General features: G+C 37.8%; 1 protein-coding gene across 1 annotated transcript in view; it reads left to right on the forward strand.

Annotated features, from left to right (window-relative positions):
• Plcxd2 (phosphatidylinositol specific phospholipase C X domain containing 2) overlaps positions 1-15,523 on the forward strand; it is a 46,142-nt gene extending 30,619 nt beyond the window's left edge. Inside the window, exons 3-4 of the mRNA XM_003469197.5 lie at positions 3,649-3,890; positions 9,292-15,523. Of these exons, the coding sequence (XP_003469245.1) occupies positions 3,649-3,890; positions 9,292-9,451 (402 nt within the window). The 3' untranslated portion in view covers positions 9,452-15,523. The remainder of the gene's footprint in view (positions 1-3,648; positions 3,891-9,291) is intronic.
• Positions 15,524-21,775: the final 6,252 nt, after the last annotated feature.

Below are 21,775 nucleotides of genomic sequence, written 5' to 3' on the forward strand. Positions count from 1 at the left end.
AGTTAGTCATTAGCTCTAAGGTAGGGAGGTCCCTGAAATTTGTAAGGAAAATAGTCAGTGAGCATGCCAGGGCTGAGCAGCAGGAAGCGGTCAGAGAGATGGAGTAGCCATGTCAGAAGAATTTGGAGCCTGTGCGTGACTAAGTCTTTGATGGGATCCCTCTGATTCTTGTGATAGGAAAACATCAGGGGTAGGGACTGAGCAAATGTAAGGAAACTGATGAGACTTAGTGGCAAAGTGTTAGTTAGGAATCCATCAGAAGGTGCAGCCACCGAGGGACCCCTCAGGGATAGATTCCAGGTGTGAAAGCAAGTACAGATTCAAGAACAACTCCCAGGTGTGGCCCGAGTAACTGGAAATACCAGGTCACTTTGCACACACCAGTAAAAGCACTATCTCTGGCTCCATGGAAACTTAATGGGTTAATTCTAGGTATTTGTTAAAAAATATCGAAGCCATTTTACCTCACTAAAAGTTTTATAAATGATACTTGGTCAAATATTTATCATGTCTCTACCCATAAAACTTAAGTTATGTCTGACCCTCATGCATCTAACTTGGAGAGATGTTACTTCCAGTGGAATTTCTGTATTAAATCATAGAATAGTAGTAATAAAAATAACAGCCCATATCTTTTAAGCCATTACAATGAGTTAGGTGCCTGGATTAACCCATTGTATCCTCTCAACAACAGTATGAAATAGATAGTTTGTTATTATCCCCACTGAAAGACGAGGAAACGGAGAAATAGGGAGACAGCATCTTGTGAAGGGAGCGTTCTCCATGAGGATGACTCCAGGATTAGAAATGCTCCAGATTCCCACAGCTCCTGCTGCTCTCTGTAGACTGCTCACACACCCGGGTGACATTCACTGCTGCTGTCCTGTGTGTCACTGATGCAAATACTTCGTCTTTATTAATAAGCCCTTATTTTCAGAGGTCCTCTAAGAGTTCACAGAATGGGAAAAAGTGGTGGCTTTTGAATACAATTCATGTCAGATTAAATTTTAGTTCATACAAAATTTTATAACTCTGTACACAGTATTCTAATGGTTCCTGTATTGCATACTAAATGACTAAAATCTGTAGGAGTAAGAAGAACCTTCAGGAACAGTCAGTAATGTAGACAGCGAATTTCTAGCAGTGAGTTAGATCTTAGTTTTAAGTGTGGGCAAATTTAAGTGTGTGGTCCAACTACAGATACTCCTAAAGTTATGAAGGAGACCGATGATGTATCAGGGAAGTGGAGAACATCAGCAGTTTAAGTACTAAGATCCTCTGATCTCCTTCCTCATGTTTTTCTTTTCATATCTCTTATTAAAAGATGGAGATCTCAGAGTTCCCAGTCACCTCCCCCTGCCGGGGTGGTGTCACACAGGTGACTGGATTTTAAATATTCATTATGTAGTGAGCTACCTTAATGTCACCCCCCAGTATTTTGTTACTGCAATTCAATTTTAAGAAGTACACTGTCATTCAAATTTCATGCAATTACACACAGTTCATAGATACAGGATATGGGTTTTGAGGGCACAATGAATCAGAAGATTGAATCTATATCTTGGAAGTATTTAGGATGATAATGACAAGGTAAAAATATAGAACCCTCCTGCAGTACAAAACAATTGATATACAATTGCAAGATAAGACTGCCTTAAATGATCTCTACAATATGAAGAAAGAGGTTTTGTAATAAATTAGTTGAAAAGTAGAACATAGCATAAATTTGCATCCCAGAGGCGCTCAGTAAAGGGATGATCAAAATAAGAGCAGGTCAATTAAGGAATGATTCTTAAAGGAAATGAGACTTTTTTTTTTACCTGAGTCTCAAGAGGAAAACTGAACGTGAACTGGGGGGAGTACTGTAGGAGGGGAAAAAGGCAGAGAGTAGGCGGTGGGGATACAGACGTGAAATGTGCTCCAGCCAAGAGTCAGTACACCTAGATTCTTGAGAAAGGAGAGTTTGCTTGCTGGGCTAGCTAGCTTCCTACTAATCAAAATTTCCTATAACCCTCAGTTCAGCAAGGTCTTGAAAGTCAGCCCCTCCTGTAAAATTTGTACTATTTCTACCTTTTCCAAGGCAGAATAAAAGACCGCATTGTCTTCTTATACCCCGAGGACCACAGGGACCAGGGACCAGAGTCACAGGATGCTGTGTACCTAGCCTGTCACAAGGCTACACAGCCTCCTGCCTCCCTCATTGCCCAAGGCAGCTCAGCTCCTTGGCCCTAGCCTTCCAAACGAACCAGTTGCATGACCTGGGAGGAGGGAAGGAATCCTCTGTGCTAACCCAGGCAATCTGCTTAAGATGAGCTTGTGATTAACCTCATTAACACACATATTTACCACAGACATCATTAGCAGTCTGTCAGCATTACTCAGAACCAATGAAAACAAGAACAGCCATTACCCCTTGTGAAACCTCTAGCCTGGCTCTCGCCCACTCTGGGCCTTCATGGGTGGTTCATCAGGTGTCTGTGCACCAGTTGAATGCCTGCTACAAAAAAGGTGACTCACACAGCCCTGTTCATGGGGGGGCTAGAGGATTATGTTCCGGGTCAGCTGGCTGTGGACATGGTGCACAGACATTCCCCCAGGAAGAGCTCACTAGTGCCTCTCAGGGGAAAACACATGACTTGTAGAAACCTACCCAGCAGAGCTTTCAATTGGGACAATCAAAATAGCAATTCTCTGTCTCACAGCTGCCTCCTAGCACTAATTAATGCTGTGGATGCAGCTTGCTAATTATTTTCAAAATTACCATCATCCTGAGCAGCCCCACTGGAGACTCCGCTTCAGTAAAGTCTTCCCTGATCCAGCAGCACACTCCCTCCCTCTCCTGGGAAGGATGGTTTCATTCAGAGTCAACTCACATACACTGAAAGGCTGTTTACTCACAAGTTAATCCAGTGTGTTTTTCTAAACTCTTAAGAGCTCAGTGTCAACTTCCTAAGCACAAGAAGCAATTTCTAGATTATGAATTAGTTCATCCTAAAAGTTTTCAGACTGAGGTCCAAAGACTGCCCCAGGGCTGTGTGGGTAGCATTTCACAAGACTAAATTCAAATGGTAAAAAAATCACAGATTCATCTTTACTGGTCTTTAGGTAAAAATTCATATACTCATCAGTTATGAGTTTAGGCAGTAGCCCACAACAGTTGTAGCCTACCTACTGTTTATTGCAAAGCACTGAATGGATCACATTTTGGTTTCTAAAGGTATGTTACAATATTGCTAACTCAGAATTATGGAACTTATTGTCCTCACAACAGAGTAATTTTATTTAATACATTTATCACAAAGCACATACATATATTATAAATTATTTAATATTTTGAAAGATATATTTCTGTGCTGTTGATTTCCTCTATAATGTTGTGCATTTCATTTTATGCATTGATTTAAAACACAATTTTGAGAAACTGTTCTATGATTTTACCATAGTTGTTCATGACAAAAAAAAAAAAACCCTTTTTTTTTTGCATCAACCATAAGGCAAATGCACTGTAAATCTTTGCTTTGATTTTTAAAATACATAAACTTTTAAAATGTCAAGTATATTTGTTTACTCCTAAAATTCAGTGTAAAATCAAGGGGTTGACATTCAGCTTTCCCACAAATCATTCTTTTGCTCTTTTGAACATTTCAGGTTCTTATTTTCTACCACTGTCCCTTCTATAAGCAATATTCCTTCCTCTGGCCTGGAAAGAAAATTCCAGCACCCTGGGCAAATACCACAAGCGTGCGCAAACTGATCCTCTTCCTGGAGACCACGCTGAGTGAGCGAGCCCCGAGAGGCTCCTTCCACGTGTCCCAGGCCATCCTCACCCCCCGAGTGAAGACCATTGCCAGAGGCCTGGTTGGTGGCCTGAAGAACACTCTGGTTCACAGGTAAGAGTTTGCTTCTACCACACTAATAAAACATCTATCTTGATTTTCTTCTAAATACACAAAAGTAAAACTTACAGTTTGAGGGATTTAAAAAAAAAAACAGAAAAATCTCATATTTGAAAAAATTGTACGTGAAGGTGATTGCATTAATTGTGCCCAAAGGAACACTAAACACTTTTTAACAATATATTTATAATCCACAAATATGTTCTAAATGTTTATACTAAGTTAAGCACTTTAACCGCTCTCTTTGGACATGTGAACCCTTCTTGGTCTGCCTCTGCCTTCCAGCTGGCCTGAGTGTTCACTCATTTAAGAAGTGTTTAATATAGAGCACTGTGCTAGGTGATAGGAATTCAGAGTCAGCACTTCAAGAATTTTTTCTTCCTTCTGTGATGACCATGAGTGTTAAAGTACCATACCATACCAGCTTCAGAAACTTCCTCAGGGCAGAATTAAGCCTGACTGCGTAATTAAAGCAACAAACACTCCAGTCCAGATATTTTGCATGAGATGATGTTCTTTTATTCTGAATAGTGGTAAATAATAGATGTTGCCCAGGAAAAAGATTTTATATATATGCATATAAATGTGTATTTTATATACATACATATAAATGTGTATATGGATGGAAGGATGTATATGTATTAGTATGTATATATATTCACATATATATGCATATATATATATATATATATATATATGAAATGTTATAAATACATTTGGACAACAGAGTATCCCTTGGAATCCAACCTGAGAAGCTGATGTTTGAGTAACAAAAGATATTTGCAAGATCATTTTGGTTCCTGAGTCCAAAATGATGAGAAGAATTGAGATAATGAAAAGTTGGCCAAATATATGGCCTTGTTTGATCTGGTTCTGAATTTGGATAACATGAGTTCAGATAACAGTGATTCACCTAATCAGTAATTTCAATAGCAACAAGCATCTGCATGTTTCTTTCTTAGTGAGAGTTCCTGCTTGTATCAGTCACAGGTAGAACCAGAAACCTCTTTCTATGGGGATCTATTAAGTCTTGGCTAAATTAGTTGAAAAATAGACTTTCATATGATACTCTTTGAAGAATCCAGAATTAAAATCTCTTTTTCATAATATATGGTTATGCATTCACACCATTTTTCCTCATGCCTTTGGTAAATTTGTAGATTAACATTATTTTGTAATTTATTTTTATTTTAATGTACTACATGTATATAGTAATAAAGTATTACAAACATTTTTCTTCTATGAAAAATAAAATTACATAAAAATAATTTGAGAATAACAATAGTTAATATACTGTATATTGTACCATCATCTTAAAGAATGACCAAAATGTTATTCAGAGTACAAGTCATAGACACTAAAGACTCTGTCTTACAAAAATGAACTAAGAGAAACTAATAGTATAAATGAAACAGATGAACACCACCACCCCCAAATGTGACTATACAAAGAGAAAAGGCCTTATAAAGACATATTTAGGGGCTGGGGATTTAGCTCAGTGGCATAAGCACCTGCCTTGCAAGCAGGCAGTCGTGAGTTCGATCCCTGGTACCGATAAAAAAAAAAACGAAAAACACACACACACACACACAAAAGACATATTTAGTCAACTGGGGATGTAGCTCAGTGGTAGAATGTTTGCCTAGAATGCATTAGATGCTGGATTCAATCCCATCACCACCAAAAAACAGATTAAGTTAAAATGATAACATTAATGTGTGCTCTAATTCAATCTGAGCAGTGTCCTTGAATGAGGAAACACAGCCCGGGATTTAGCTCAATGGCATAAGTGCCTGCCTTGCAAGCACATGGTTGTGAGTTCAATCCCCAGTACCAAATAAATAAATAAATAAATAAATAAATAAATAAATAACAAAAAAAGAGGAAATATAAACATACAAAGAGATACCACTGTTGTGTGTACACGGAGAAAATGCCATGTGAGACACAGTGAAGAGATGGTCAGCCTCAAGCCAAGGAGAGAGGCTGCAGGAGAAACCAGACTTCTGACACCTTAATCTTGGTGCTAGCCTCTGGAAGAGGAGAAAGTAAAACTCAGTAGTTTGAGACTAGTGTGAACCTTGTTATGGCAGCCGTAGCAAAATAATGCATTTCTTGGCAACAAGATAGCCTTGAACAAGTTTTCTGAGGTCTCTGAGCCTCACCCATTAAATGGGGTTAATAATACTTTATAAGATTACAGTCTTAAACTGAAAATACTTATTACAAGTACAAAATAAGCAGCCATCAGTGTTTCTGAAGAAACCCCGTGCCCCAGCATAGAGGGCCCCAAGGCCAAAGGGAAGTTTTACCTGACTGCTCTTCAGCCTGTGGGGACTATGCTCTTGGGGACCAGCAGTGCTATCTGGCTTAGCCTTTTGCATGGACCTTTCATTCTGGTATATGCCATGAGTTAAGAAAGTAAAGTAGCTCCTCTTTAGACAAGGTTCTACGTTTCCATTTCTCTGCATATAATCCTGGTAATCTGACCCTTGCCTTGGGGAAGGTTGACACATGCAACACACAGAACTCTTTGTTCTTGGGGATGACAGGTGTATACTCTATCCACATTTCTCTACTCAGGCTCCAGGAAGCCTCCAAGGTTTGGCTGGGCCTGCAGTTGGCTGGGGTGTTCTCCAGACCTCCAAGTCCCATTTCAGGATGATGACCAGCAGATGGCGCACACATTTCATCTTAAACACTAAGGGTTTTACAAAGTCTTGCCTATGTCAGGCTAGGTCAGCACTACTGTGTCCTTCATGGACCACGTGACAGTCTCTGTCTCCAGGCAAGTCTGTGTTCATAGCTCTTCATTCTCAACTTACAATATTTTGTTGTATAAGTAGCAGGACGTGACTATTTTATGTTCTTTTTCTTGTGCCACATACTTACCTGTTATTTACTGGGTCCCAGGCTCTACTCTAAATACTTTATAGTTATTTTACTTAATCCCTCCAAAATCTGTCTGGGATGTCATTGTCCCCGTTTTACAAGGGGATAGGCTGGGGGAGAGTGAGATTCAGTAACTGAAGATCATACTGAGATTATTATATCTTCAGAGTCCCAGCTACAAAAGGAAAGAAGTCTGGTAAGTCATAGTCAGCTAGTAATAGAAAACGTAAATTGATTAATGGCTGTGTGCTAAACTGTGTTTGATTGTAGTATCCTGTGAGCGAGAGAAGAGACCCAGGGTAAGAGAAAAAGAGGGAACAGCACCTCAGCAAGCACTGACTTTCTAAAACTGAGAAATCAGAGTCTGTTCTGAAAGAAGGTTAAAGGGAAAATGAAAGCCAAAATGCATGTGCCTAAGAAAAGAAATTAAGATAATACTTATTTTCAATTTCTGCCTAGACCAAATTTTTGCAAAAATAACAATTCAATCCCGTACTTAACCTTCATAAATACTAGTTTCTGTCTTTCTTAAATCATTTTTAACCTATTGAATATTAGTGATATTTACCGTGATACCAATTTTTTAGCGTACTTTGTTGCCCTTTCCTCTATGTTGTCAATGGTATTTCACATTTACTGCTAAAAGAGAAGTCATCACATTGAATCAAAATTGTTTATATGCCAATTCTGAGCTTCTTTGGGCAAAACTTTCAGGCTGTCACATAGGAAGCCTTCAGTTTGTAAAATGACACTGACTCTGTTCATGAAACAACTGATTTGTAAAAAAATACTAATTAGTCTCTCACATTGTGATAGGATGTCTGTGTTTCTATGGAAAAAGTGAACCCTACTTATGTCATATACAAATATTGAGACGGACCTTAGAACAAACATAGAATCTAAACGTATAAAGCTTTTAGAAGAAAACAGGAGAATGCCTTTGTGAACTGGGAATAAGCAAATATTTGTTAGACCACAGAAGTCATGAAAGAAAAAAATTAGTCTTCATCAAAATTAAGGAATTCACCTCAATCAGTATGTGTCATTGAGAAAAGGGAAACTAGAAGATGGAAGAAAATGCAAAATATATCTGACGAAAGATCAGTATCCTGGTTATATAAATCACTGTTCCAATTCAACACTTAAAACACAGGCAATGAAAAAAGTCACGGTAAAAAAATTGAACAGATAACTTCCAAGAAGAAGATAGACAGATGGCCAGTGAACACATGATAACTGCTTGCCATTATTATGTACTGGGAAAAATAAACACTAAAATTCTGGAGATATCACTGCACACTCACTAGAATGACTAAAATTAAAAAAAACTCGCAGCACCACATTTTAGGGAGTGCACAGAGCAATCAGAACTCTGATGCTTTGTTGGTGGAGCACACAATGGAACAGGCTTTGCAAAAAGGTCTGGCAATGTCTCATAAAAACTAATGTATACCAATCTTATAAAATAGTAATTTTATTGCCTGGTATTTAGCTAAGAAAAGTGTCCATAAAGAATTGGAGAAGAATGACCATCACAGTTTTACTAGAAATACTCAGAATTGGACAGCTCATGTATCTATCGATAGAATTAGGATAAACAAATTGTTACATCCATACAGTGGAATACTGTGCAGTGTGCTATGACCACATGAGTACATTTCAAAACCATTATCCTCAATAAAAGAAAGCTCACACAAAAGAATACATACTTAACAGTTAACTTAAAGGTAAAGAACTGTATATGGAAGGAAAAATATCATTACAGGTGTCACTTCTGGGATAATAAAGGAGGGATTGATTGGGAAAGTGCATAGCAAAACTTTCTGGGGTGTTGGTAATGCTCTGTACCTTGATAGATATTTGCATTATTTGTAAATATCAACTTTCACCAAGTGTACACTTAAGAGTGTGCATTTATTGAATGTAGCCTTTATTTCAAAGGAAAAACAAACTGGAATTAAATATTGGATGCATACTTTCATGCATGATAGTTATCATATGGATGCTGAATTTTGTAGGGGATATATATATATATATATATATATATATGTAATTGGACTATATCAAAATATAAGATGAACTGATGGGAGGGTAGTGATGGATTGGTGATAGATGTGGCAAGCTAGTACTGTGTAACCAAACAAATGGGAGACTCAAGCGGTAGAATTGAGCTTAATGTGAAATTCTTCTCATGTTGTTATATATTTGGAATTGTTTATGATTTTTAAAAAATCAAAGAACCTACAAATAACTAGACTCCTGAGCTTAGTGTTTCAAGCTTCTGTTGACGTGGTTACCACTCTGATGACTGAGGTAAATAACCTCCTTTCCCATCAAACAAACTTATCGAATAGAGACGTTATCCTTGATGAAGGAATAAAGCTTAAAGTAACATAAAGTTTATTGTCATCCTTTTATTGTTTTAATGAAATTTTTTGTTTCCGTTTCTGAGGGTTTCTAAACTCTGCTCTGCTCTCTCTTCTCCCAACACTCTTCTGTATAGAAACCTTCCTGCAATTCTGGACTGGGTGAAAAGTCAGAAGCCTGGAGCCATGGGTGTCAACATCATCACCTCTGACTTCGTGGACCTGGTGGACTTTGCCACAACTGTTATTGAGTTGAATGACCTTCTGCAAGAGAACAGATCATTGGCTAAATGCTGATTTAGTTTTTTGTTTAACTTAACATTGAAATTGTTGATTCAGGGTAGAGTGCTGAAGGGTTTCCTGTTAGGATGGCCCCTCGTCACTAATGGGAAAGTGAGTAAGGAGGATAAGGGCTTTTTTCTTTTCCTTCCTCACAGGGCCATTTGGATAAAACAGGGCATTTAATTGCATTTTGCCCAAATGAGGGCTTAAAAAAAAAAAACAAGTCCAAGGGGAGAAGACATGATTTGTGTAATCAAAGTTAGAATCTTCCCAGTGGCTTAGGCTGGTAAATGGAATATGAAAGTAGGCTCTCCCAGATGCACTGGAGGGCAGAGCTTCCTTTGATTGGCCTGGTTCCTTCCTGTCTTCCAGGGTCTTGTGTCTGAGCCATGGCAGTACTGAACTAGGGAAGGCATTTTTGGTCAAAAGAATGGCTTATTGCAGTTGTGGTCTGCCGTGCCTTGTTCCTCTGACTAAGCCTGGCAATGTGAGGGGAAGGCCCAGCACCAGTTCTCTCTAGGACGATTGGATGTCACTACATCTTGCCTGAGACTTGACTCTCAAGTGAGGCTTTTTTTTTTTATCAGCAAGATGTTTCAGCCACAAGCTGTTTGTGCACGGCTTGTGCAGGTAACTGATCACCTTAATTCTTCAGATAGACAGTAATCACTGCCCTTGGTATCAGAATATGTTTCTCATTTTTAAAACGTGGATCCATGTCTGTTTCTTTTGGCCTCTTCCTAAAAGTGAAAAGAGCAGTGATGGCTGATCATTGCACTGTGGGGCCCAACAAAAGAGAGACGTGTGTGTCACTTGCATGCCAGATTTCTTTGATTTGATTCTGCAGCTTTTCCCAAAATGACTGCCAGGTAAGCACTTGCATCGTTTGGCCAAGACCTCTTTAGAGTAGGATCTTCATCCACATCTTGGAATTGCAGGCACCTTGTCCATGACACCATGGAAGCTGTCACAGGATATTTGGGAAAGTGCAATGGCATTAAAGGAGGAGGCTCCAAGTGGTTCTGGAGCCATTCTGTGACTCCTTGAAAACAAGACTACCTCGGGGCATTTAGGATGACTCGTGTGTCATCAAATGAGAAATACGCAGTGTTGGAACATTTCCAGTTCTTGTCTTGATTGTTCTGCTTTCTGCAGGTTGTTCTGAGCCTACTTGTCACTACTGCATGAGAGTGTTGAAGCTCAAGGGAGACTTTCTTTTTTATTGAGAAGAGGTACTTGTCTATAAGGAACCCTCTTGTGTTTTGGTTATTTATTTATGTCTAGAGTTAGTATTTTCAGTGCTTCTTATTTCAGGAGCATTCACAGAGAAGCTTATTGACGTTTTCTTGCCCAGGAAAGATTCCGCTGTGGTCTTGCTCCCCTCAGCAGGACCACACATCCCAGCCTGTGGATGACCTTGGACTCTGCTCTAAATGTCCTTGCTCCCTCAGCCTGCTGAGAATTCTGTTTGGATGTAGTCCACATTAAGAAGCCATTGCCAAGCCATGCCTTGGGATAGAAGATGAAATGGCCTGGAGAACTCTATAGTTCTTTTAGTAGACTCTCCAGAATTCTGGAAAGAAGCAAGCTGAAAATAAACCTGGGCACAGGGATGTGGACAGTTTAATGCCCCTCCATGCTTTCAGAGAATCTGTAAGGAAGTATCAGCTTTTGGGTTCCTAAGGAGAAAATAAAACCTGGAATCCAGAATGGATGTGTGCGTTTATAGAGACCACTGGACCCTTCTCCCAGCAATTTCTTCTTCCCATCCTTTGATTGTATAGTCAGTTGTATAGCATGTTGTCTCCAGTGGGGAGTGTCATAAGTGAGCTACTAAAAGCACATGCACAACCCCCAGCTGTTGGTCTTGCAGCCTTTACTTTCTGTAAAGTAATTTAAGCCCCGACTTCCATAGCTCGAGAAGGTCACACACAGATACCTCTGGGAGAATCTGGGTCCACTTCCCCTGTTCTTGCATTTGAACTCCCCAGTCAGGTTTCTGTAACAGTGATGTCAAATTCTATAGGACACTCTCAGAATAATAATAATAAAAAAGGAGTGTCCTTACTTTCTCCATTGTCCTTCAACTCTGTTATTAAACCTTAGTGATAAGCTCTGACATCCCTGGCTTTTCCTGTGGTTTTATTTTTGTTCTTACTTTTCATTTTGTTTTTAAATTCTTAGTCAATTCCCAGGGACTCCATCAGTTCCCCACTTTCAACCCTTTGGTACTTGGCAAAGAGATAGGGAGGCAAGAGAATTATATTTCTCTGTTTTATTTGAGCCTCGGCTTTGTCTAGATACTTGGTGCTATGAGGCCAGATGTGTTGACAGGTATCTGCGCAGGATACCAATGACACCCAATGGCTGCTAACTGTTCAGTGAAATGTTTACTTGACTTTCCTTCCTTAGTTTTTAAATATGTAGTTGCACTTCACTTGGATTGTGACATTTAAGCGCAGCTCAGTGTCGGCATCCTAAGAGAAAAGTCACCCAGAGTGACACCAGGACACAGAATACTTCCAGGTTGCAAGTGTGGAGCCCCACTCGGCGTGGTAAGTGGGTTACCCACCTCCTCATGCTGCTTTGAGTGGTCAGCAGTGCTTGGATTTGAAGTCTGCACCAGAGTCCTGGGAAGTAGGAGGAGGATTGTTTACAATTTTCTCCTAAATAAACACTTGAATCTCTGTTCCAAGAAAAAGGCTTCCCATATTGTACAGAATGTGTGCTTTCTGCTCTTTAACTTTGAGTCCACGAAGGAGAGCTGAAGACTATGGCTCAGAGAGGAAACAGGCCTTAACTTAAAGAGTCACTCTGTGACATCCAACAGTAAGAATGATGACACTACCACATCTCACAAGTTCTCACAAGTTCTAGGAATTTTTCTGGTCAAAACAATGTTCTCACACTTGTTCAGAATTAACTTCAAGATCAGCAAAAAGCCATGTGACAGAGCCACCAAGGAATTAGTTGTGCAGAATCTGCAGTTATATATATTCAGAAATACAGCTGAGTTTTTGTGAGCTCATGGACCACTCCGACTTGGCCACATCTCTGTGATTTTTGTGGCAAAGGGACCCTAACGGGTGTCGATGATGTTAGAGCAGTATTTCAGAGTTTTGATTCTGATCCTGTTAGACGTACCATGTAGTGTCATGGGTAGAGAAGATCTTATTTGAACTCGAAGCAGGGGTCGAGATGGACCTGATGGAAGGTTATTGTGGTATTTTATATTAATGGCACATTTAAGAGGACAGTGCAAAAAAATGTGTTTCCTGCATTCAATTTGATAGTAATTGTTATTTTCCTTCGTGTTGAGTTCAGGCAACTGAGTTTTGAATAGCCGCAGCTGAAATCCAGGATTTTATATAAATCCAAAGAAAAGCACAAGGTGTATGTCTAAGTAATGATGAATTTTTGTTCGTTTGTTTGTTTGTCTTTTTGAGACCGGGTCTCCTTAAGCAGTTCAGGCTAGTCTAGAGCTCACTTTGTAGGTCAGGCTGGTCTTGAACTGCTCCTGCCTCAGCCCCCTGAGTGCTGGGATTACAACAGTGCGCCACCATGCCCTGCGGGTAATGATGAATCTTATAAATCTTTGTTCTTTTTTCAGAATTTCATATTCACATAAAAATTATGTTTCCCTTAAGACAATATACTGTATCATTGTGAAATGAAGCTTTTCTGGTGTGTCAGGACTTCCGTCTCTGGTTTTCTTAATCTTAATCATTATAAAGTGCTCCCAAATAGACATGATTCTGTCCCAGCAAGAATGCATAGGGTAAAGCTGGTGGTGGAAACAGAAGAAATTCAGGCTGAAATGGAGTATTTCTTTTTTCCTGGGAAGCAAAAGGGCTATACAAAACCAGGCCATCACAGACCAAGTTTGTGCCACGGTCGAAGCTTTGTGATGCTATTCTCTGTGGACAAGTGAGTGGGATGAGACTCCCCTTCCTAAGCTGAGCAAGTGGTCCTGTGCTAAGTCATCCCCAGCTTTTTCCTTTTTCATAAAGGTACTGCTCCTTTAGTGCCAAGTCCTTTGCTAACTCCAGTCAACTTGCACCCCAAAATACAATGACGTTTAGATTGAATGTTTCACAGTCACAGAATGTACAGTTCTGATTCTTCCTTCTGGGCATGTATGTGGAGAATGCGGTTTGGGCTCATTTCCCAAGAGTGTGATGTAGGTTCCCAGAACTTGACTAGGCATGGTATCTCATCTGGGCTGTACAATGAAATATTCAGGGCTCAAAGAAATCTATCAACATGTTTGGAGGTCCCTGAAACATCTGCTTTCCCAGTACATGCCAAATAGTTTTGTTGTGGTAATGGGAAACAAATGTAAATTGATACCATCAAATATGCAAATAGATAGAAAGTTCTGGGGTGTGGTAGAGAAGACCAAGGTAGTGGTTCTAAATTCCACTGACTTTCTAGTATGTCTTGGCCTTCTGCCTCACGCTGTTCCCTGGCATTTGCCCCTAGAGTTTTGTTGCTCACAAATGTTTCCTCAACCATGCAGGACTGGCTGGATGAAATAACAGGTGGTTTGCCGAGAAACTTTACCCTCAATTCTAGATGATTCTGGATAGCTCTTTACTGCCCCAAGAGAACCACTTTCTTCTTAGCCTTAGATTCCACAAACTTCTTACCAGAAACTGTGACCTGGGCATATACACTACAAAATATTACTGATTTTATTAAAATACCACAGTCTTATACACTGCAAAAAATGTTCTAATACTATCCTGCTTTAAGAATATAGCATTTTAGCATCTCTGTAGTATTTTAACATCTTCTCCAACAAAACTGTTTTTTCAATTTTATTTATTTATTTATTTGCTTGCTTATTTGTTTGTTTATTTATTTATTTATTTATTTATTTACTTATTTATTTATTTTGTGGTGCTGGGAATCAAACCCAGGACCTTGTACATGCAAGGCAAGAGCTCTATCACTGAGCCACATCCTCAGCCCTCAAATTCATTTCTAATGTAAATAAGATGTTTCCTTTCTCTTTTCTGGGAATCAATCCCAGAGCCCTTTGAGGCACCCTGTCAATGTTCTAGAGACATCTTCCGTGTCGTTCCCTCCTGTCTTTTCAGAGGGTACCACTTTCTTCTGTCTTCTAGCCATCCTCCACCTGCTAGTTACTGTTGAGCACAGCGTGCTGGCAGAAGTCGGGTGCACTCAGTGATCTCCCACGCGCCCTGTTGCTGCCTGGTCTTCTCAGATGCATTGTTCTGCTCCTCACTCTCACTCTGTCATTAGAACTGTACTTGATTGGAACCCGGAACTTGGGATCAATACTTAGATCAAATAGCACAGGCTCACTCACAAATTTCAGCCCAGTACGAAGCACAGCACTTTGGAGGATCAAATAAAAGCCTTCAGTAGCTCTGTATATTTGCAGCTTTACATTTGTTATTAGTTCATAGCACTAATAACGCTTCAGTTAAGAATCTACAGTATTAATATGCTATATTGTAGAACATAGTCAAAAATAATACTATTGCTGCTATTATACTAATTTATACCACATTATTAAATATTAAATACAGATTGTGTATGCATTATTTGTATTATGTATATGCCAACTGTAACACTTAACTTCACTGATCAGTAATTTTAAAAATATAGAAATTGTCTTAGTCAAAATAAGTCTTAGTCAAAGCAGATAATTTATATATCTGATAAATGCTCTAACAGATATTACATTTTGTCTGCTTTTACTCATTTTATACTAGAGTGCATGTTTACTAATTTAAAATAATTGTATCAATTTTAAAGTTAGGATAACAATTTTGCATATATGCTACTTAATACTCTTAAAATGTATTTTGTGGCTTATCTACACACATTTCACTTGGCTTTTTTCCCTCTAGGATATAAGTATTCAAATATATCTCTTCTTTCTTGTAACCTCAGTTAAATTGCTTTGTTCAATCTAGCATATTGTAAAGCCAAATACCTCATTTTAACTGTGAAAATATGTAAATGTGTATCATGACATGATGTGTTTTCTTGTATTTGATTTGAACTACATAAATGGACTTCAACCTAATAATAAACATAAAACTTTGACCCACATTTTTCCTTTGTGTAAATTAACATTTTATTATTGGTCTACTTCTTATTTAAAGAGCTACAGACTCAATGTCACTAAAATACCTCATTATACAGTATTGCATGAAAATCTTCTTAGCCTGTCTAACACATTCTGGGATTAGCTGCATATGCCTGCAGTCCCACAAAGCAACTTTGTGTGAAATATATGTGTCCTGTGCTTTTCCAGGTCCACCTTTAGCTCTCGTTATCTCCACTGAATGTGCACCAGACCTTACTGACATCTGTGTCTCACTTGACCACCAACTCTAGCCCATTAATTTGAGTTTTTGCTAACTGCCCAGAAATAGAGCAATGCTGAAAATATTTGTGCACACAGTAAGAATAGACCTGCAGTTTCTATTGCGGTGAAGATTTCAATATTTTATTCCTAATTTTTTAAAATAGAGTATCTAACAACACTTAATCTCCATGAATTTATTTCTTGCTTTATACTCTACAAAAATAATGGATTGATAATAGAAGTTGTTTGTATGATTTCAGCAGAGATCAAATTAATTCCAAGTAATATTTCTTATAGTCAAATATTGGATCAGGTAATTAGGAATAAGGATGTGTATGCATATATAATAAAAGTATAGCTATATTTTGATACATAGTATACCACAGCTATTCTATAAGAACATATCATAAGTATCATAATAAAAATGTTCTACCAGTATATATAGTGTTTGGGGAAATATACTGTTCTCTGGTTAGCTCTATCAAGCATTACATTCAATAATTATCCTTTGTTTTTTAATGATAAATCACATGATGTCTGGGCCAGATACAAACATAAGCAAAGCAGGTATATTCAGACATAAGCAAAGCAAGTATATAGTGCAATTGCAGAAAAAACTGCTGTTCTGCTCAATTTTTGAAAAGATCTTTCAGTTGAGACATTTCCTCTGTGACACTAGAACTCTTGCATTATGCATAAACTCTTTAATATCTAATTACACATTAATTTATTATATTACAGTGAGGTTATACACATAGTAAATGAGCAGACCTGGGTTTCTATTTCAAATTCAGTGTATCCTGATTGTAGAACCTTTGGTAAATTCTGTATCTATGTATTATGTATGTAGAATAATAAACTAATTATTCCTTCTATGAGGGTTGTAAAACAAATGAGAAAACTAGAAACCCCAATAACATGTATGTAAAGCATTTTAGCCCAGAACATAGTACATTGTAAATATTCAATAGTAGCTATTTGTCTTTTAGTAGGGACTGGGATTTTGCATCCACCTTCTCCAAATAGCATCCAATCCAATCCTTGTAACATGACTGACTGATAACCTTTGTTGTGACTGAATTATTTAGCAGAAACTAATGAAAGACAATACAGGTATACTCAGACAGCAAAAGTATGTAAAAGGTCCTTATGTGGCAAGATCACACAGCCTTTGCAGCAAAAGGTCAAGGCAATCAGGAGGTGTTGGGTGCTTAAACTGCGTCTTTCTCTCTTTTAATAGGTAAAGGAGGTGGTCATCAGTGGCAGAGATGTATAATGAGGACATCCAGACAACATCCCAGGTTTGTCCTAGGTGCTCACCTTTGGAAGCTTCATCTGGAAGCATTACATAATATATATTTCTAAATTCAGTCCTTGGAGATTCTGATCCCTTATTTTTAAGGAAACATCACAGGAGAAGTATTTTGGTGTGTAGCCATTTACTCAACCAAACATACATTTCTCTAGGAGTGGGCACATTGCCACTGGTGGAATACACGAAGATCTGGAGTCAAAAATGGCCTCACCTTAACTAATAATATCAGTAATCAACAAAATGGCCTCACCTTAACTAATAATATCATTAATCAACAGTCAGCTAAGATTAGTTAAGAGGAAAGTCTCAATTTCATGAGCGAAACTGTCTCTCCCTTATTTAACAAAAGGGCAATAGTATCTAGCTGACAATGACATTTTGTTTGTATTTATTTTGTAGCAAACATCTCTTCATAGCAAGTGATTTTAAAATGCCCAATGATACAAAATTTCTTTTCAAAATCAACTTAACTCAGGTTTTTAAAGAAAGACTTGTGAAGAAGCTATGGAAATAAGTTTTTGATCCTTCCCAATTTTGGGGGGAAAAAAGATGGAAACTAGTGCAGTTGATTCTACCACACACTGTTGCCAAAGACTGAGTTTAGCTTATACTCTTTCTAAATATTCTTTTCTCAACTAAAGAGTGATACAAGTCCCCCTTCAGGTTCACATAGTCTGTACATTGTTCTTTTTGGGAAGAGCAATTTAACTTAAACTGTGGAAATAAACATCTTAGAGTCAGTCCCTCTGACGACTGTGCTGGGTACACATGGAATGCAGTGAACCAGCCCCACTTTGAAAGTGATTCCCTTTCTGATTCCTGAGGTTAGAATGCCTGAGGGTCTTGGATTTTTGTTGTGGTTTTTCTCTACCCCATAGGAATTCTTGATCAACAGTACACTTTTGTTTATCCCTCTGCAAATCTGCTCACTATGACCAAAGGAGTGTTATTATTATTCTTTTAAAGAGAAAAAGCAAGAAAAACAATAACACAAAATTTCTAAAAAAGATAATGAGAGTAAAAATGGTTAAGATAGTGTGTATTATTACCTTCAAAGTAGTTGCTCAGATTACAAGTTGTAAGCATGAAAAATGGATCAAACAATGACCTTTGTTTTCAATGAACTAATAGAAGCTAGTAGTATAACTATCTTGTATATTTAAGACTTGAAACCTTTCATTGTCAGAGAGGGTAGGAGATTCCAAGGGCGGGACGGAGGCCAAAGCCCATGTGCTTCAAACCTCACCCAGTACGTCTTGGACAAATGCCACTAAAACAAAAGCATTAACTAGACTGGGGTGTTTTCACAGCTGGGCAATGTTTGGGGTAACAAGGGGAGAGGAGACACAGAAGTATCAGCCTCTGTCCAAGAACATCATGCAATTGTTAGAGCCATAGGCGGTCAGATGGCTTCAATCTAAGGGACTGGGGATCCAAAGAATAGGATTTATGTCCTACAGAAAGATCCTGAGAAGCAAAGCTCTTTTTGCAAAACGAGGCTACTGAAAGCTGTTCTTTGTTTAACCTGAGAACTTAGCTGTTTTTTGGCCTGAAAACTTTCTGCCCTGACCCTCACTGGGTGTTCACTCAGTTTCAGCTCAGGGGTTTCATTTTTAGGGCCTTTGTACAGTTCAAGAGGAAGAAAATGTGAAACTGACTTTTAAAAAGCCTCCCCCACCAAAAACTTTGTAAATATAGAACTAAACTACTCCATCACAGGAAGGCCAGTGTACTATTTCAGGAGAACTGAAATACCATTAAAAAATTCATGAAATCTCAGATGAATGTGCTGGTTTTTTTTCTGGTAGAGGATCCATAGCTCTCACTACCTTCTCCAAACAAATTTGTGATTCTAAAAAGTTATAAAGCATTATGTTTGCAGTATCTTTGAGAATGAATTATTACTAAATGTTAAGCAAGCAACGATGGCCAATTTAGGCTGGCATTAAAACGTTTTAGTCTTTCCTAAAATAAACTAAGTTAAGATTCATGTAGATTTCTTTCAGTACAGGTGCCCTCTTGAAAGAGACAGATAAAACAAGACAAGAACAGACTAAGCGGAGTGTACAACAGCCCATGTGACAGATCGTCGTATCTAGCAAGACTTTGTGGTCAGAGACCAGAGGGAACAATAGTGATGGCCGGGGCACTACGTGCAGATCTGGATACCACATTTCAGAGGAAAACTAGTAAACCGGATCCTCCCTAAGGAAGAACAACCAGAAGAAACGGTCCACAGGCCATGTTACACACAAAAATGGGGGGTACTGGAATGGTGAAAATTGAGAAAGAGGTGACAGTATCTTCGAATATTTCAAATAAGTGGTCAAAAATTTAAATCTGGAAGTGATCAAAGAACACTTGTGCTAGACATTTCTCTTACAGGAGAAAAAGCTGAAAGTCTGGAGCAAACTGAGTGCCTAAGGCAAAGATAGGGCTAGAATCCAGATTGTTCAGCCCTTCTCAAAGCTGCTTCCTACAGTTCCTAACTGCCTGGCTGAGTGCCTTCCTGCAGGGAAGAAGTAAAGCAGGGTTGCCATTGCACGAGGCGGGACTCATCTTAACCACTTAGCAGTCTGATTATTTAAAGACAGGATGACCCAAAGTGCATTTTATAAGCTTTTATGAGATAATATAACAAGAAATATAAAAATGACAATTTTATCAAATTTATTCAATAATTTTTCTGTGTATGGTATATCTTAAAACATTCAGTACACAGCACAACATCACAATTTGGACCGTAGTATCTACTATCTTTTCAAATTCTTTTTGCATTATTGTCTTTCTTTGAATAACAAACTTTACACAGTTGTGTTTGTCGGTCTTTCCGTTTTTCTGTGGGTGGTATAATTACAATAAAATGTCTTCCCATCAAACATAATGGTGAAAACATTGATGATATACAACCTGGTTGGCATTTCACTATCCTGCACATTTCGATTATTTGGTCTAGAAGACATAATCTAAATTATGAATGATGTTTTTAACCCCCTTGTTTGGAATCAGTAATAAATGAGTTCTATGCTGTTTGGTCCAGAAGGTGCATAAACTTTTATAGTAATATTTTCCCTCACTGTTCGATTACAAGATAGCTTGTTAGATGTTGGTCAACTCTATCAACATCACCCATAGAACTACTACAATCATTGACCACTATTAGAATTTTTTAATTTAATTTCTTTTTTCAAGTTCCATGATTTCTGTTTTATGGATAGATGACAGCAAAGACATGTCCTTTTTTTTATTTAAAGAGAAAAAAGAAAGGACAGTAAAAAGACAAAGCAGTAAAAGGGTACAAGTAATACAGAATTTCAAGGAAGAAAAGTATACAGTAAGAAATCACTAGTTAATAGGTTACATATCGTCTTCTTAGAAACAGTTGGCCAAATTATAAAATTAAAGCATATAAAGTGGACATTCATACAATGAGATTGGAGACAGTTCCATTCAATGATCCAACAAAAGCTCAGTAATATGGTTTTCCATCCTACACACTCAAACATACATGTAGTTGTATCCCTTAGTCCACCTTCCTTTCCTCTCTTTTTTACAATAACAATTACACTTTTTGGGTTTTATTACTCCCACAGTTCTTATTACTTTTTTTTGAAGGGAATAAAACCAAATGTGACTAAGCAAAACAGAGTCAGAACAGAAGGATGGGCATAGTACATGATGCAAAAATAGAATACCAGGTGATCAAAAGTGGTTACCATTGTGCCTCTTGCTATTTTTAAAATGAGTTGCCTATATCATCAGGTATAATAGAATTGATCAAAACAGTACAGAACAAGACCAATAAAACCTACACTGGAGACCTTATAGGACTTCAAAAGAAGACAATAGTCAAACCATAATGGGCATCATAGTATATCTTATTGCCTTCGAAGTGGTTGCCTATACCCTCAAACTTTGATACTATCAAACAAAATAGAATATAGTAAAATCAGACAGAACAAGATGGGGAGAGAAATACTGGGGTTCAAATCAGGTTAATAGGAAAACAAAAAAGTTAGTATAATATATCCTGCTATTTTTAAATTTAGTTTTCCCTTAATTGAAAAAAATGAGAAAAAAATAGATTAATTTTAAAAAGAGGGGGAGATTGAGATAAAAGAGGACATTGTAACAGAACAACACAGGTCAGAACCAAACAATTTAAGCATCATTGTGTTTCACCACCAGATAATCTAACATAATAGTAGTCACCATACTGCCTCATTCCTTGAATTATTCGAGTATAACTTCAAATGCTATAGCAAGATATGTCCTTTTTGTCCTTCCATTTCATATCACAGACTTTCCTTTATGATATGATAACATTTCTCCCTTTTTCAGCTTTTTCTTTTGTAGGTCTTTTGGCATTTCCTTCCTGTTCAGTCTCAGTGTCCCAAATGTGTCATTTTATATTGCTAATTAATACCTTGAGAAGTATAAAAATTATATCTAATGTACTTATAAGAGTTTTTATAAATTTTAGCATAAAATCAGGTTATTTTTCTATATTTTGTTTTAGTTTAAGATAATAAAACCAAACAAAATAAAACAGAATAAAGCCAATCAAAATAAAACAATGAAAGTGACACAGAATATCAAAATAGATAATAGGAAATCAACAGTGGCTACCATAATGCCCTTTGTTATCTTCAAAATTGCAGCCCATACCACCAGACAA

Source organism: Cavia porcellus, unplaced genomic scaffold (genome assembly GCF_034190915.1).
Source record: "Cavia porcellus strain 051 isolate PalLab524CR breed Dunkin Hartley unplaced genomic scaffold, mCavPor4.1 scaffold_15, whole genome shotgun sequence".
Classification (NCBI taxonomy): domain Eukaryota; kingdom Metazoa; phylum Chordata; class Mammalia; order Rodentia; family Caviidae; genus Cavia; species Cavia porcellus.